Genomic DNA, 19,084 nt, shown 5'->3' on the forward strand with positions numbered 1-19,084 from the left:
GCTGCAGTGTTGAGAAGACTGGTAGTGCAAGACTGTGGTTGCTGCAGTGTTGAGAAGACTGGTAGTGCAAGACTGTGGTTGCTGCAGTGTTGAGAAGACTGGTAGTGCAAGACTGTGGTTGCTGCAGTGTTGAGAAGACTGGTAGTGCAAGACTGTGGTTGCTGCAGTGTTGAGAAGACTGGTAGTGCAAGACTGTGGTTGCTGCAGTGTTGAGAAGACTGGTAGTGCAAGACTGGTGTTGCAAGACTGTGGTTGCTGCAGTGTTGAGAAGACTGGTAGTGCAAGACTGTGGTTGCTGCAGTGTTGAGAAGACTGGTAGTGCAAGACTGTGGTTGCTGCAGTGTTGAGAAGACTGGTAGTGCAAGACTGTGGTTGCTGCAGTGTTGAGAAGACTGGTAGTGCAAGACTGTGGTTGCTGCAGTGTTGAGAAGACTGGTGTTGCAAGACTGTGGTTGCTGCAGTGTTGAGATGATATACATGTACATATGTCAGTACTCAGAGTGATGACGTCACACTCCTACCACACCTTAGTTACATTGCTGTGAACATTCAGACATCCACTGCTGTCTTACATCTTCTCCCCGACACACACACACATACACACACACACACACACACACACACACACACACACACACACACACACACACACAGCTCAGGGGTATGCCCTACGAGGAAAGGTTGAGGCAAATTGGACTGACGACATTGGAGGATAGGAGGGTCAGGGGAGACATGATAACGACATACAAAATACTGCGGGGAATAGATAAGGTGGACAGAGACAGGTTGTTCCAGAGAGGAGACACAGAAACAAGGGGTCACGATTGGAAGCTGAATACTCAGAAGAGTCAGAGGGATATTGGGAAGTATTTCTTCAGTCATAGAGTCGTCAGGAAGTTGAATAGCCTAGCAAGTGATGTAGTGGAGGGAGGAACCATACATAGCTTTAAGACGAAGTATGACAAAACTCAGGAAGCAGAGAGAGGACCTAGTAGCGACCAGTGAGGAGGCGGGGCCAGGAGCTGAGTCTCGACCCCTGCAACCACAATTAGGTGAGTACACACACACTGGCCAGAAACTGTGGCTTGACTCGTACTACCACATATGAGTGAGTACACAGTAGCATCAGCAGCAGCAGAACCACTACTACTACTACTACTACTTCTTCTTCCACTACTACTACTATTACTACCACCACTACCACTACTACTACTTCCACTACTACTATTACTACTTCCACGGTGGCCTGGTGGCTAAAGCTCCCGCTTCACACACGGAGGGCCCGGGTTCGATTCCCGGCGGGTGGAAACATTTCGACACGTTTCCTTACACCTGTTGTCCTGTTCACCTAGCAGCAAATAGGTACCTGGGTGTTAGTCGACTGGTGTGGGTCGCATCCTGGGGGACAAGATTAAGGACCCCAATGGAAATAAGTTAGACAGTCCTCGATGACGCACTGACTTTCTTGGGTTATCCTGGGTGGCTAACCCTCCGGGGTTAAAAATCCGAACGAAATCTTATCTTATCTCTTATCTCACTACTACTACTACTACCACCACTACTACCTCCACTACTACTACCACTACTGCTACTACTACTACTACCACTACTACTACCACTACTACTGCCACCACTACTACCTCCACTACTACTACTACTTCCACTACTACTACCACCACTACTACCTCCACTACTACTACTACTACCACTACTGCTACTACTACTACTACCACTACTACTACCACTACTACTGCCACCACCACTACTACTACTACTACTACCACTACTGCTACTACTACTACCAATACTGCTACTACTACTACCACCACTACTACTACCACCACCACCACCACCACTACTACTACTACCACTACTACTACTACCACCACTACTACTACCACCACCACTACTACTACTACCACCACTACTACTACTACCACCACTACTACTACTACCACCACTACTACTACTACCACCACCACTACTACTACTACCACCACTACTACTACTACTACCACCACTACTACTACTACCACTACTACCTCTACTACTACTACTACCAACACTACTACTACTACCACTACTACCTCTACTACTACCACCACTACTACTACTACCACCACTACTACTACTACTACTATCACCACTACTACTACTACCACTACTACCTCTACTACTACTACTACTACCACCACTACTACTACTACCACTACTACCTCTACTACTACTACTACCACCACTACTACTACCACCACCACTACTACTACTACCACCACTACTACTACTACTACTACCACCACTACTACTACTACCACTACTACCACCACTACTACTACTACTACCACTACTACTACTACCACCACTACTACTACTACCACCACTACTACTACTACCACCACCACTACTACTACTACCACCACTACTACTACTACCACCACCACTACTACTACTACCACAACTACTACTACTACTACCACCACTACTACTACTACCACTACTACCTCTACTACTACCACCACTACTACTACTACTACCACTACTACCACTACTAACACTACTACTACTACTACTCCTACAGAGAAGAACAGTGCAGTAGCCCTGCTGGTCGTTGCTAGACTGATACTATCCACATACAACTGTCTATCATTTCAGGTGACCACAAGTGTCTAGAAAATACACACCCACTCCAGCCTGCACACCAAACCACACAAAATTCGCACAAAAATTTACACACACAACTACAAATTTCGCGCACACTCAACACATACACACGTCACTCACACACTCAACACATACACACGCCACTCACACACAGCCGGAAGTTAAAAGTACAGATGAGTTTCAAGGATATTGGGAATTACTTCTTTAGGCTTTGAGTTGTCAGGTAGTGAAATGACAGACAGCGAAGTCATAGATGAAGGAACCAGACATAGTTTTTTAAAGGTATGATACACACAGTCAAGAAAGAGGGGAAAAACAGGTAGCTGCCAGCAGAGAGGCGGGACCGGGAGCTGAGACTCGACTTCTAAAGCAGGTGTAAGGAAACATACCCAATGTTTCTACCCTTTCCGGGGATCGAACCACGGATACTCAGCGTAAAGCGAGAGCGTTGTCTACCAGGCCACGGGCCTGGTAGACAACCACAACGGAAGGGATGAGCTTAGAACCCATGGCAAGCCAGTCATAAAACTGAAAGAACAGTGCGTTCACCACTGTACCACACCTGCTTCATGAAGTGTATTATTAGGTATATATTCTTGTACTCTAGGAAAGATAGCATGGACTCCACTGTGACCCACAGTGCAGATATTTACAGACGAATTCCACACTAACACAGCTGTGGCAAGCTCTAGCTCAAGTCCTTCCAAAATCCTAAGTCAAAAACCTAACTTGACATGGGTTTGAATTCCATGTTTGTTATCGTGTTAGAAAAGTGATAAAATTTCTATATTATTGATTATTACTTGTTTGATTTTGTTGGATTATTGTAGGCTAATCGGCACTTTATGACCCTTGTAGGTTTAGCGTTTCTTTTTAATTATAATAATAATATTGTAGGCTAAGTTTACATGGTTTAATGCTTATGTACATCTTAGAGCCATTGTACGAATGGTGGCTAAAGCTCTCGCTTCACACGGCGAGAGTCCGGGTTCGATTCCCAGCGAGGATAGAAACATTGGGGGTGTTTCTTTACACCGGTTGTCTATGTTCACCCATTAGTAAAATAAGTACCTGGGAGTTAGTGGACTGGTGTGGGTCGCATCCTGGGACAATGACCTAATTTGCCCGAAATGCTCACCATAACAAGGGGCTTTCTATATAGTAGTATGTCACTGATGTCAGCTATGATCTGTATACCTTGTACATGTACTGGTAGTAAATAAAGATATTATTATTATATATACATTTTGTGTAAGTATAATGGTACGCACATGTATGTATACGTGTGCAGGTACTCACACCATGTGCATGTATAATGGTACGTACATGTATGTATACGTGTGCAGGTACACACACCATGTGCATGTATAATGATACGTACATGTATGTATACGTGTGCAGGTACACACACCATGTGCATGTATAATGATACGTACATGTATGTATACGTGTGCAGGTACACACACCATGTGCATGTATAATGGTACGTACATGTATGTATACGTGTGCAGGTACATACACCATGTACATGTATAATGATACGTACATGTATGTATACGTGTGCAGGTACACACACCATGTGCATGTATAATGGCACGTACATGTATGTATACGTGTGCAGGTACACACACCATGTGCATGTATAATGGTACGTACATGTATGTATACGTGTGCAGGTACACACACCATGTGCATGTATAATGGTACGTACATGTATGTATACGTGTGCAGGTACACACACCATGTGCATGTATAATTGCATCAACATATCCTATTATTCACATCTACAAATCTAAAACTTAATTTAGAATTACTGTTAAATATTAAGTTTCCCATGGCTGCATTTGCTATTTCCATCATCATAATTAAGTTATAATGAGTGAGCAAGAGTGAGAGGTGATAATAAAGACACTCATAACTATAGCACTCTAGTACATGCAATATAACTACACAAGAAGTTATAATGTATCTCCAGAGTATAATTTTCATACCTGACATACATTTTGACTGGGCCAGCATCTGTGCTCGCCCCATGTTGTTTATGGGATAAATAAAGGGTTTTCAACCAAGCTTTCATCTAAGAAATGCTTATATATGTAAACTATCACTATTCGAATGTAAGAAAACACTTTATTGCCTGTAACAATGAGGTATATTGGAAAACCAAGCAATAATCATGTACAACGGTGCCTAGGTAAGGTCTGGCAGTGGAGTCAACAAAAGGTATTTCCCGCACGTGTAAGTGAAAGCAAGTTAAAATTTAAACGACGTTTATTTTCGCTTGAAGCTGTACTTTAACTAGTATACTAGCTCTAGTTATAATTTCTTCGGTTATATAGTGTGGAGGTAGGGGCAGGACGTGTGTTAAGTGTGGTAAGTTGAAGTGTGTAGGTGTAAGAGTGTACGAGGGTAATGGAGTGGGAGACGAGGCAGGGAGGCGCCCCTCGCAGCTCACTACATCAGTCTGCTGGCAAACACTGGCGGGTGTAAACCTGCGCGGCTCCACTACACGCTGCCCGCACATTTCTCTCTAAACTTGCTATGGATTGTATGCGTTGATGGCCGTAGCAGTAATCTTAGTGTGATATATAATAGGTGCAGTGTGGTAAGACCCATTTTAAGCGTGTAGTTTCACTTTCGTTCGTTTTATTGCCACTTTTACCCGTCCCAGGACGCCGAGGCAAGATGGCGGACATTGACGTGAACGATCCTGAGCTCAAGTACTTGGTAGTATCCAGGGATACCTTCGAAGATCCTGCGTCCCAGGCCGAGTGGACGCAGAAGAGACTGGTGTGGATCCCCCACGGAGACCATGGCTTCGTGGCAGCAGGCATCAAGGGAGAAGTGGGAGATGAGGTGGAGGTGGAGATCGCCGACACGGGCAAGCGTGTCCGGGTGGCCAAAGATGATATTCAGAAGATGAATCCTCCTAAATTCAACAAAGTCGAGGACATGGCTGAACTTACCTGCCTAAATGAAGCGTCTGTCCTGCACAACCTCAAGGAGCGTTACTACTCTGGTTTGATTTACGTAAGTATTAAGTTTGTATATATATATATACTTTTTTTTTTGAGGTGGGCGGCAACTGTGATACCCAAAGCTACTTACCACTGTATGTTGGTGCCCAGTCATAAATACTAACTTATTTAGGCTAAACAGCCTAAATAAACGATACATAAGGAAATTCTGATGAAATTACGTTAACAATATGTAAACAAGAAAAGTTGCCATGTTCGTCAGGTGGCAGCCACCTCCACACTGCATAAATATCAACAGATCATGTAGTAAAGTACAGTACTGTTTTTATCCAGTAAACAGTGAATAAACAATTTGACAGTTATTGTAGGAAACGTCTAGCCCTTCACGATTATTTTGCTTGTAAATCATGATTGGAGGGGATTAGACCATCACTATATCGGTACATTGCTAATGCAAACTGACGCCTCCTTGATGCTGGTGAGAGATAAGATATGATTTCGTTCGGATTTTTAGCCCCGGAGGGTTAGCCACCCAGGATAACCCAGGAAAGTCAGTGCGTCAACAAGGACTCCTTATTTCCATTGGGGTCCTCAATCTTGTCCCTCAGGATGCGACCCACACCAGTCGACAAACACACAGGTACCTATTTGCTGCTAGGTTAACAGGACAACAGGTGTAAGGAAACGCGTCGAAATGTTTCCATTCCGCCGGGAATCGAATCCGGGCCCTCCGTGAGTGAAGCGAGAGGTTTGCCAGCCAGGCCTCGGGGCTCTTGATATTGGGAATTGGATCTGTGCTCCAGTTCCCTGAATTAAACCTGAATACCTTCCAAATCGCCCCACAGGCGCTGTATAATCCTACGGTTTTAGCACTCCCTTGATTATAATAATGCAGTCTTGTTAAACTAGAATTTTTTATTTGGTTGATGTGAGTAGTAACGTTATTCATATCCTCCCATCGTATATCTGTTGCTGTCACTGCGTGCCAGTTTAACTTCCCTTCTCACTGTTTGCTTCTGTGGCTACCGCTTCTATGTACTTTGTCCGTCACTTACAATCTCTGAATGGATGCCCTTCATTGAGTCTGACTTGACTGTGTCTACCTGACGGACCTTCACCCTGCCTGCCTGCCTCTGTACCATTGTCTGCTTGTCCACTTGCCTTAGTTGCCTGCCTCACTCTCCTTCAGTGTATCTGCCTGCCTGACTGCCGCACTCCTGTCTACCTCACTGTCCTTTGCTGAATGCCTGCCTTACTGCCCCTCACTCTGCCTGAACTGGTACTCCTCCCCCCTCACTGTATCTGCCTGCCTGTCATGGTGACCCCTGACTGTATCTTGTCTTTCTATTGCTTATCTAAAGCAACCTTTCCTCACCCCATTCACTGCCTTACTGCTCCCAAGCCCCTCCCCTCACTGTTCCTGCCTGTCTACCCAAGCCCCCTCCCCTTCACCCTTCATGCCTGCCTCCCAGAGTAGCCACCCCTTCACTATCTGCCTACCTGTCAGAGCCACCCCTTCACTGCATGTCTGCTTTCTCGTGCCCATCCTCCCCTTCACTGTCTGCCTGCCCGTTTAGAGGGTTTTTCTACCCTAGGAGCCCTGCCTCTGGCCAGATTTCCTTGTTGATTGCCTGGTTCTTTAGGCTGTTGCTACTAGTAGCAACAGCTGATCAACAAGTGAATTACACAAAGTAAGCCTTATATACACCAGATCACCGAGCCGGTAGGGATCAAACCCATGACAGGTGCCATGAATTAAAGACCCACCCTTTCTGTGAGTGTTTGGCATTTTATTCTACGCGTCGTTCGCTATGGAGTTTTGACAGGTTTCAGCAGTTTATTACTGCAGGTAGGCTTATTTGGTCAAACAGGCTGTTTCTTCTGGCAGCCCGCTGACCCACATATCCATCACAACTTGGCGGAGCCAATTGTCGCATTTCCACTTTAAGACTTGTGCACTTGCTCCCATAGTGTTGATCCTCTAAAGATTTAAATAGTCAGGACCCACGAATGCTGATACAGCGCTCTCGTAATGTGACCCTTGCACTTACCGAAGTCCAGCATATGTCGAAACATTGTGAATTGAAAGTCCTCAATCTTTTAAGTTGATACACAAATCAGGCTTGACCTCTACCAGCGTCATCAGGTAGTCCGGTTTCCTTTTGACAGCTTATGCTTTTGTGGGTTGGCATTAGTCTCTTCCGGGGGTCACTGCCCCGGCAGCCCTCTACCGGATCATTCTTCTTCGTTGCTGCCCTGGTGGATCAGGCTACCTGGAGTATTCAAAGGGTTAGCCCCTGCGGCCCAGTCCTAGAAGAGTTCCCGGTGAATCATGACCTGATCAGCTAGGCTCCTACTAGTGATGGCAGCACGTAGTTTCTTGCAGTTTATGAAAATGGAGTTCTAGGAGTCTGGTCTGGCTCTTGATTTATACTTGAATAACTTCCACATCTTGATTTGTGTGCTACTGCCCTGTTGTACGAGTAACCTAAACCAGCAACCGTCGAGGGAGGTACCACCACCAACCTGTCAAATGAAAGGAAGAATAGTATTTTTTTTTTTTTTGCTGACAGTATTGTTGATTTTTTTTTGTTCTCATGAACATGCAAGATAATTCGCCATTTTTTACGGTTTGGGTGAAAAAAACTGCCGCTACTAATAAAAATCAATATTACACGTGTGCTTACTCTTTAAACCATACCACGGGTGGGGATTGAACTCGTGGCGAAAGAGTCGTAAAACTCCAGGACAGCGCGTAAGCAACTGGGCCAGATGGCTACAATAAGATTCATTCAACTAGGTATATTTATATACCAGAGGGGTTAGCACAGGCCCCACTGTGACCACAAATGCAAATTTTTACAGATGAATCTCCCGCCAGCGTGGCCGTGACGAAATCCAGCTCTAGGCCCCTCAAAGTCATCATGACTAGCGAAATCGTAACAACACGATTGCAAACAAACCATACCATGGGCGAGGATTGAACTCGTGGTATGGTTCGTTTGCAGTCGTGGCATTACGATTTCGTGAGTCGTGCTTATTCCTTTAACAACTTATTTACTCGCATGCAATCGACAAGTGCCTTTGATAACTAATAACTAACACAACAGGCCAAGTAATGACTTATCCGAGAACTTGGGTTATTTAATGTCCATTCTGCAATAAACATTTTCTATATATTGATCATAGTTATTATAATTTTAAAAATTAAAAGTAAGAAAAGTATTGGTCTCGTAAGAAAATTGGATGTCAGTATCAGCCAAAAAAAAAAAAAAGTATCACCTCGTCACAAATAATATATATATATTATATATATATATATATATATATATATATATATATATATATATATATATATAATATATATTATATAATATATATATATTATATAATATATATTATATATATATATATATATATATATATATATATATATATATATATATATATATATATATATATATATATACTTGCAATCCCATTCATTGACAACTGGAACAACTTTTATGGCAAACATGATATGTATGCAAGGGATGGGGTTCATCTCTCTGGGGCAGGGGTGGTAGCACTTGCAGACTCGATTGAGAAGGCCATTGGTGAAATGCCTATGATTTTAAACTGATGGAAGATAGAGGTATGGGTGTGTGTGGGAAACAAGCAGGTTGCAACACTAGGGTTGGAAACAGTAAATGTATAAAAGGCATTCAGCATGAAGTTATAAATAAAGACAATAGAACAGGTCAGAAAACAAAGGGGGACAGCAGAGGGCAGCAAGGGACTAGCTCCCTTAAGGTTTACTATACTAATAGCAGGAGTGTTAGAAATAAGATAGATGAGCTAAGATTAATTGCAAGTGCAGGAAACATAGATATTATTGCTATAACAGAGACCTGGCTCAATCTGAAAGATAGAGAGATGCCATCTGAATGTCACATACAAGGCTATAAATTATTCCACACTGACAGGGTCAACAGGAAAGGTGGTGGAGTAGCGATGTATGTCAGAGACAATTTAAATTGTTGTGTTAGACAAGATATTAAATTAGAAGCGTCAGCCACTGAATCTGTTTGGTTACAGCTTCTCGAGGGCCGAGAAAAACTAATTTTGGGTGTGATTTACAGGGCCCCAAATCTTGATAGGGAGTGCAGTAAACTTCTATGGGACGAAATTCGTAAGGCATCTACATACGAAAATGTTGTGCTAATGGGAGATTTCAACTATAGACAGATTGACTGGAGCAATTTGACAGGAAATTTAGAGTCGGGTGACTTTCTTGATACGATCCAGGATTGTTTTTTAAAACAGTTTGTGACAGAGCCAACTAGGGGAAATAACCTCCTTGACTTGGTTCTTGCCAGTAGGGAAACACTAATTAATAATCTTGAGGTTAATGATGAGCTTGGGGAGAGTGATCACAAATCACTCAGTTTTAACATATCATGGAATTCCCCTAATAATGGCAATCAAGTCTCCGTCCCTGACTTTCGCTTGGCTGATTTCATAGGACTGAAAAATTACTTAGGTGGGCTGAACTGGAATGACCTGACTAGGGGTCAGGTAGGTGGTGATGGTTGCCGATATGATGCTTTCCAGGGCATAGTTCTAGCTGCTCAGTCAAATTATGTTCCAAATAGGGAAATCAGATCAAACAAAAATGATCCTAAATGGATGAACAATAGATTAAAATATCTGATTGGTCAAAAGAGAGGCATATATAGGCAAATCAAAAGAGGAGAGGGGCAATTAAGAAATCGATATATTCAGTTAAAGAGAGAAATAAAAAAGGGAATTAGAAAAGCAAAAAGAGATTATGAGGTTAAAGTTGCAAGAGAATCGAAGACTAACCCAAAAGGATTCTTTCAGGTATACAGAAGTAAGATCAGGGACAAGATAGGCCCACTCAAAAGTTCCTCGGGTCAGCTCACTGACAGTGATAAGGAAATGTGTAGAATTTTTAACACATACTTCCTCTCAGTTTTTACACAGGAGGATACCAGTGATATTCCAGTAATGATAAATTATGTAGAACAGGACGATAATAAACTGTGCACTATTAGGGTCACAAGTGACATGGTCCTTAGGCAAATAGATAAATTAAAACCTAACAAATCCCCAGGCCCTGATGAACTGTATGCAAGGGTTCTAAAGGAATGTAAAGAGGAGCTTAGCACACCTTTGGCTAATCTTTTCAACATATCACTACAAACTGGCATGGTGCCAGATAAGTGGAAAATGGCAAATGTGATACCTATTTTCAAAACAGGTGACAGGTCCTTAGCTTCGAACTATAGACCAATAAGCCTAACCTCCATAGTGGGAAAATTTATGGAATCAATAATTGCCGAGGCAGTTCGTAGCCACCTTGAAAAGCATAAATTAATCAACGAATCTCAGCATGGTTTTACAAAGGGACGTTCCTGCCTTACGAATTTATTAACTTTTTTCACTAAGGTATTTGAGGAGGTAGATCATGGTAACGAATATGATATTGTGTATATGGACTTCAGTAAGGCTTTTGACAGGGTCCCACATCAGAGACTATTGAGGAAAATTAAAGCACATGGAATAGGAGGAGAAATTTTTTCCTGGATAGAGGCATGGTTGACAAATAGGCAGCAGAGAGTTTGCATAAATGGGGAGAAATCAGAGTGGGGAAGCGTCACGAGCGGTGTTCCACAGGGGTCAGTGTTGGGCCCCCTGCTGTTCACAATCTACATAAACGACATAGATGAGGGCATAAAGAGCGACATCGGCAAGTTTGCCGATGACACCAAAATAGGCCGTCGAATTCATTCTGACGAGGACATTCGAGCACTCCAGGAAGATTTGAATAGACTGATGCAGTGGTCGGAGAAGTGGCAGATGCAGTTTAATATAGACAAATGCAAAGTTCTAAATGTTGGACAGGACAATAACCATGCCACATATAAACTAAATAATGTAGATCTTAATATTACGGATTGCGAAAAAGATTTAGGAGTTCTGGTTAGCAGTAATCTGAAACCAAGACAACAGTGCATAAGTGTTCGCAATAAAGCTAATAGAATCCTTGGCTTCATATCAAGAAGCATAAATAATAGGAGTCCTCAGGTTGTTCTTCAACTCTATACATCCTTGGTTAGGCCTCATTTAGATTATGCTGCACAGTTTTGGTCACCGTATTACAGAATGGATATAAATTCTCTGGAAAATGTACAAAGGAGGATGACAAAGATGATCCCATGTATCAGAAACCTTCCCTATGAGGATAGACTAAGGGCCCTGAAACTGCACTCTCTAGAAAGACGTAGAATTAGGGGGGATATGATTGAGGTTTATAAGTGGAAGACAGGAATAAATAAAGGGGATGTAAATAGTGTGCTGATAATATCTAGCCTAGACAGGACTCGCAGCAATGGTTTTAAGTTGGAAAAATTCAGATTCAGGAGGGATATAGGAAAGTACTGGTTTGGTAATAGAGTTGTGGATGAGTGGAACAAACTCCCAAGTACCGTTATAGAGGCCAGAACGTTGTGTAGCTTTAAAAATAGGTTGGATAAATACATGAGTAGATGTGGGTGGGTGTGAGTTAGACCTGATAGCTTGTGCTAACGGGTCGGTTGCCGTGTTCCTCCCTTGAGTCAATGTGACCTGACCTGACTAGGTTGGGTGCATTGGCTTAAGCCGGTAGGGACTTGGACCTGCCTCGCATGGGCCAGTAGGCCTTCTGCAGTGTTCCTTCGTTCTTATGTTCTTATGTTCTTCTTATATACACACACACACACACACACACACACACACACACCTGCTTACACTTTCACATATGCTTTTTAGTTCTTAATCATCTAATATTTCTCTTCCACTCTAGGAAGCCTGGTCTGAGACTAGGCCTTAGGGTTTTTCATTCTCATGAACGTGTAACTTCATTAAATAGCTATACACTTATCAGTGTTTTACTGTTTATGATCGTTAATCTTGTAATGTTTCTGTATCGATTTAATAGTCGTGTTTTGAGACCGAGCCACAGGGACGATAATTCTCGCAACCCTTAACACGCATAACGGTTCTTAAAAAAATGTGAAATAAAACGATTACGAACAAACCACATAAAGGGCGGGGACTCGAACTCGTGGCAAGTAAGTCCTAAAACTCGCGTGCCTTGGGTTCGGTCCCCACCCATTCTGTGATGTGAAAAATTTAAACAAAATATTAAAATGTCTTGAGCAGGGGTATGACGAGTACAGTATCTGTAATAATCGGTATCTGCTAATTTTGACGATATCGGTGGGTATCGTTATCGCCAAAATATTTAGTATTGTGCCATCCCTAATCTTAGTGCTGGTTTGAAAACTTGTAGTTACTTTATTAGAGGCATAGTTTACGAAAAGGTTTAAAAGAACGTCCTGTTGGTTTTCTTTATTGATTTACCTGTCGGTAATCTTGCCATGTAAAATTTTGATTTATAGGAACTGATATGCAATATAATTGAAATTCAATAATAATGAAGGGTAATTTTGAAAATGCTTATCATTCTTGCATGATTTTTGCTGTTCTTTCTTGTTGAGTAATTGTACTACGCATCGAAGAGTTGTAACAATAGATTATCATGGTCTGTCTTGCATACCTTTGCCTCTACCAACACTGACCCAGCTCCTAAATAGACTGCAATTGACTGTCACCACTATGGTCAAATTAATAATTATGAACGTAAGTAAACATTTTCAGTTAGTGATTGCAAGTGCGTAATGGGGAAACTGTGGTCAAGAATTTCAAAATGTACACAAGCTGATAGTTGAGGTAAAACGAGCAAGGCTAAATATATGAAGTGCAATACCGTTTGATAAAGGGCACATGATCAGGCCTGAATTATGAACTCGGCGGAAAAACGGGCAGACTTATTGCTAACTGGTTGGAAAGACATCTTAAAACATCCTTTCCGATTAACATCAGACCATAATACCTTTCAGAGATGATTAAGTGATCACCTGAACAATAATTTCAAACCTGTGACCATTGCCAGAAATACTACAGGGACAATTGTAGAAGCTTTAGAGAAAACCCGACCAGTATTTCCGCCAAGTGTCAGATCAAGAGGCTGATGGATGTGTTGGCCGCCAGGAGCATCAGCCTGGTTGACGAGCAAAGTACCAGGAAAGCCTAGCTTGGAGCCGGGGTGCGAGAGTAAGAAAATTGTTAATTCCCCAAATTGAGTGTGAAAAATTAGGATTTTCGTAAGTCTACCTAACTACATGTATTAATTTAGGGTGTCATCTTCGCTGCAGCCCGGTCCTAAACCAAGCCTCTGGTTAATAATCTGATAAGTCTGTTGGTGCTAGCATCACCGAAATAGACTCGAGGTGTGGCGGCAAGCTTCAAGTAGTAATAGCTTGGTTGACAGCAGGGAGGACTGGCTACAAGCAGAGTCATAGGAGTTGGCAAACTTGAAAGGACAGTCACCGGTAACTCGCATAAAAAATGGGATAGTTACTCTCGATGTCTCGTGTGACATCCTCTTCCCCTCCCCCTCCTACCCACTTATGTGGACATACCGGTAACTTTAGCTAGGAAACTGTCAGGGAAAAGCGCCTTGATCCAAGAAATTGGAGCCATCCTTCACTAGCCTGATAACCTTCTATTCCCGAGGCACTGTTGTCGCTAATCCCAGTCCTGGCTTAAATTTAATGATTTGTTTACCAACCCGAAAAAGAACTTTTGGTCATGTGTTGCGTGACTGGTACATGACGGGGCGCGTGGTGAGCCAGTGAGAATCGATAGGCTGACTCACACCTGTTGAGTCATCCATATAACTAGTGGTATTTATAACATTAGTAATCTTTACTTTATCAGCAGTACTTTGATTGGTCCACAGTAATCTACATGATAAACAATGAACAGAGATTGAGAGGCATGAAAGGCAGCACCAATTAAGTAGGGAAGATCTCAAACGAAGTGTAGAGTGAGAAATTAGATACGAAGCTGAGCAAGCGTAGCTTGCATTAGAAGCACAGTAGTGAAGAGGACAAGTTAAGGAAGTTAAAACTAAACTTTATAAGGACGCGAAGTAGAGGGTGTCCAGATTGAAGTACCGATGCTTAGTTTTTTCTTTTAAGTGGATATGGGAAATAGCTCTTAGATCTATGGGGAGGATACCGTTACAGCAAGAAAGGAAAGGTGTAAGATTATCTTCAGGCGAGAATGAAAATTTTGCCCCAAGGGGTGAGTGTATGAAGATTTTGCCCCTACGGGTGAATGTTTCGCATCGTCAGTCATCCTCTAGGTGAACATACTGTCATAGAGGCTGAACATTACAGCCCGAATAAGGACAAAATGAACTGAAGGGAGTCATTTTACATAGTGTAATGGGCAGTGCTTGTTGATAAGAGAGATGGGGCACAGGTTTAGTGGGGGAGGGAAGGCGAAGGCGCTGTAGGGCAAAAGGTCAAGGACCAAAGGTTGCTTGAGGAGTGGTTTGAAGAGAATGGTGGCGGCGGCCGGCTTTATAATTCGGTAGAAGGCGAAAGCCGGCAATTGATGACTCGCTCAGAAGTTTTTAAGTATTTGATAAAAAAAACACCACTGAACGCAACGTTAAATCAAAGCCTTGTGTAATTAGGATGCTTTATATAAATGAAGCGCTAAACCCGTGTAACTCCGCACAAGGAGAGAGGGACGTTTGATCCTCCATCCCATACCATATTCCTTGCGAGGGGGGGAGGGGTTGAGTCATTCCATAGCATGATTAGTATTGTCAGGACGTCAACATTTCCTTAAAAAAAAAAAAAAGTTTAAACCACCGTAACTACACGTGTAAGAAAGCACGAGTATGGACCACGTGTCTCCACGTGTTGCTGTGAGCACGTTCCCAGGTGGCAGGGGTGGGGCAGTGAATCATGCAACTGACAAGAGTACCCGCACGCTGGGCGGTGTTGCACGCTGGGTTGTGCACGCTTGATGACTCGCAACTTCTCTAGGTTAAACCACACCAGCAGTAAATTGTACTCACGGGGAAACCCTAATTTTGTATGGGTCACACAGCTCCTGGGAAGGTTGGGGTGGGGATTTGAGGTAACTCAATTTTGATCCAAGCAAAAAGAGAGTAGTTCAACTTTTCGTTATCAAGCACTCTTCACCAGCATCAAGGACCATGCATTCAATAAAGGTTATGGATGTAGAGGGGTAATGTCTAAAAATATGGCTGTAAAAATGTGCAGAGGCATAGGCTGGGACCGGCACGCGCGGCTGCGACTCCAAAATAAACTCCCCAGGTTTTTATTGGAATTACTTGTCTCCTTGATGGGGGGAAAACGTTGCACTTAAAGCTTGTTTTGTATTTTGTCGACATGCCCATAACGTTGCTTAATTCATGGGCGTGTATTACCCACATTGTTACTCTGCCAGATAACATGCTGCATTTTTGGGCTAACAAGAAAGAAGGAACGGTACAGCAGGACTACTGGCCCATGTGAGGTAGGTCCAAATCTCCTACCGGCTTACGCCACTGACCCAACCTAGTCAGGTTTAGTTCACATCCACTTACGGAACATGGCATCAGACCTATTAGCACAAGCTAGTCAGGCCCAACTCTCACCCACCCACACCCACTCGTGTATTTATCTTCACCTATTTTTAAAACTACACAACGTTTTAGCTTCTATGACGGTACTCGGGAGTTTGTTCCACTCATCCATTACCAAAGCAGTGCTTTTTTTTACACAGGGTTTGACAAGGTTAAGGATCCCTAGCTTTATTGGCAAGCTAAGAGCTGTTACCTACATCAGCTCATTTGAAAGCATTTTTATTGTTATGAGACATACAAGTAGGGAACAGGATGAACTTGGAGCCATCTGTGGGCGAGCATTTTCATGTGATCAACTGACTTTATCTCGTTGACGTCATTATGCTGTACGAATGTGTTCCATACTCGAGTCATCCTGGGTATATATGATCTCAGATGGAGTGATGTTCTGGAGAAAGGTACAGCCAGAGTGAAGTTGCTGCTTTCTGCCCGTCTTGTGGCATAAAAGCTTGTTTCACGCTGTCCTCGAAGTGGATCCAAGTGTGGTACTTTGACAATATTGGCCTTGTATATAACAGTAAGGCCACCCACATCCCTCCTATGTTGAAAGCTCTGCTGAAATGACAGATCTATCCAGGATGGGTCCAGGCGAGAGATGAGACGTCTTGCTCTGTTCTCGACTCTGTCAAGCAGTCGCAGATGAGAGGGGGGGGGGCAGGCAAACCAAGAAAGTGGAGCATACTCAAGGTGTGAGCGTACTTGTGCCTCGTACAGAATCTTGCAACCCCTACTGTCAAGCAGATGCGAGATACGGCGAAGTGCTGTAAGCTTCCTGGCTGCCTTGTTTGCAAGATTTACAACATGGTTCTTCATGGTTAGTTTGGAGTCAAATTTTACCCCAAGGATATCAACTTCTCCAGGTGCCAACACCCTCCCATTCATCCTTACTACTGCACCAGCATTACCATCATGGTGCCTAGAGACGATCATTTGCGTTTTCTCAGGTGCAAATGTTACTTGCCATCTATTTCCCCAAGCTGATATAGCTCTCAGCTGGTGATTGATGTAGCTTAGAGCAGCTGGCATTTCTTCTCTTGGATAAGTGAATGTCAGTGTACAGTCGTCTGCATATGTATGTGATTCTGGGATGAGATGAAGAAGGTCGTTGAAGTAGACATTCCATAACAATGGTCCCAGTGGCCCCAATAGGATGTCGTGCTTTCCTATATCCTTCCTGAATTTAAATTTTTCCACTTTAAACCGTTGCTGCGAGTCCTGTCTTGGCTAGATATTTTTAGCAGGCTATTTACATCCCATTTATTCCTGTTTTTCATTTATACACCTTAGTCATATCCCCGTCCCTTCTACGCCTTTCTAGAGGGCAGATTCAGGGCCCTCAGTCTATCTTCATAGGTAAGATTTCTAATACATGGGATCAACTTTGTTTTCCTCCTTTGTACGTTTTCCAGTGCATTTATATACCTTCTGTAATAGTGACCAGAACTGTGCAGCATAATGTAAGAGTCCTGACCAAAGAGATATAGTTGAACAACCTTAATCCTACGGGTTTAGCGCTTCTTGATTATAGTATTATGAACAACCTGAGGACTCTTGTTATTTGTACTTTTTGATACGATGCCAAGGATTCTGTTCGCTTTATTGCGAACACTTATTCACTGTTGTGTAAGTTTTAGATTACTGCTAATCAGAACTCCTAAATATTTTTTGCAATCAGTAAAATTAAGATCTACATTATTTAATTTATATGTTTAGATTTTCCTGTCTATATTAAACTGCATCTTCCACTTCTCCGACCACTACATCAGTCTTTTCAAATCTTGGAGTGCTCTTATGTCCTTGTCAGAATGAATTCGACGGCCTGTGTTGGTGTCATCGGCAAACTTGCTTATGTCACTATTTATTCCCTCATCTGTCGTTCATTAATTTGTAAACACCGCTTGTGACGCGCCCCCACTCTGATTTCTCCCAATTTATGCAAACCCTCCGCTGCCTATCTGTCAACCATGCCACTGTTCAGGGATTTTTTTTTTCCTATTCAGTGTGCCTTAATTTTCCTCAATAGCCTCTGATGTGGAACTCTGTCAAAAGCCTTACTGAAGTCCGTAAACACAATATCATATTCATTACCATGATTTACCTCTTCAAACACCTTGCTTAAGAAAGTTAGTAAATTCGTAAAGCAGGAATACCCTTTTGTAAGTCCGTACTGAGATTCATTAATAAATTTATGCCTTTCAAGATGGCTACAAATTGCCTCGGAAATTAATTCCATAATTTTTCCCACTGTGAAGGTTATGCTTATTGGTTTCTAGTTAGAAGCTAAGAACCTGTCTCCTTTGTAGATAGGTATCCCATTTGCCAATTTCCACTTATCTGACACTATGCCAGTTTGTAGTGGTTTGTTGAAAAGATTATCCAAAGGTTCGCCAAGTTTCTCTTTACATTCCTTTAAAACCCTTGCAGTTCACCAAGGTCTGGGAATTTGTTAGGTTTTAATATATCAATGTCTGAGGATCATGTCACTAGTTATTCTAATCGTGCATAGTTTATTATCGTCACTAATGGAATGAAACACAGAAGTTAACTTAGAAAAAATGGGTAAATATATACATTAATTAATAACTCTTACGTATAAATATAATGAAACCCCAAAAATAACAAATAAAATGACAATGGTAATATCTTAGGCTCAGGAAACCACTGTGTAACAAAATTAACAGAAGTGTAGGCGATTCAAGGCCGTGATACCTTACACGGGAATCTAGAGTTTTACTTGTTCGTATCTCGGCCCTTAGCCTGGCTTGCCTGGTCAGACTTGTAGGGTCTGTAATAGTTAGCGTAAATTCTGCAGATGGTGTGAAAGTTTAGCCATCGCGAGTATATGGAGCTGGTGCAGAGCACAGACGCATCCCAAAGGAAGTCGAGGTTT

General features: G+C 42.5%; 1 protein-coding gene across 10 annotated transcripts in view; it reads left to right on the forward strand.

The window, feature by feature from the left end:
• Window positions 1-5,110: 5,110 nt before the first annotated feature.
• The window catches only part of zip (myosin heavy chain 10), a 295,638-nt gene continuing 281,664 nt past the window's right edge, over window positions 5,111-19,084 (forward strand). For all 10 annotated transcript variants that reach the window (XM_053788409.2, XM_053788413.2, XM_053788410.2 and 7 more), the window contains exon 1: window positions 5,111-5,691. In XM_053788409.2, the coding sequence (XP_053644384.1) occupies window positions 5,347-5,691 (345 nt within the window). In that variant the 5' untranslated portion in view covers window positions 5,111-5,346. The remainder of the gene's footprint in view (window positions 5,692-19,084) is intronic.

This window comes from Cherax quadricarinatus, chromosome 49, assembly GCF_038502225.1.
Source record: "Cherax quadricarinatus isolate ZL_2023a chromosome 49, ASM3850222v1, whole genome shotgun sequence".
Lineage (NCBI taxonomy): Eukaryota > Metazoa > Arthropoda > Malacostraca > Decapoda > Parastacidae > Cherax > Cherax quadricarinatus.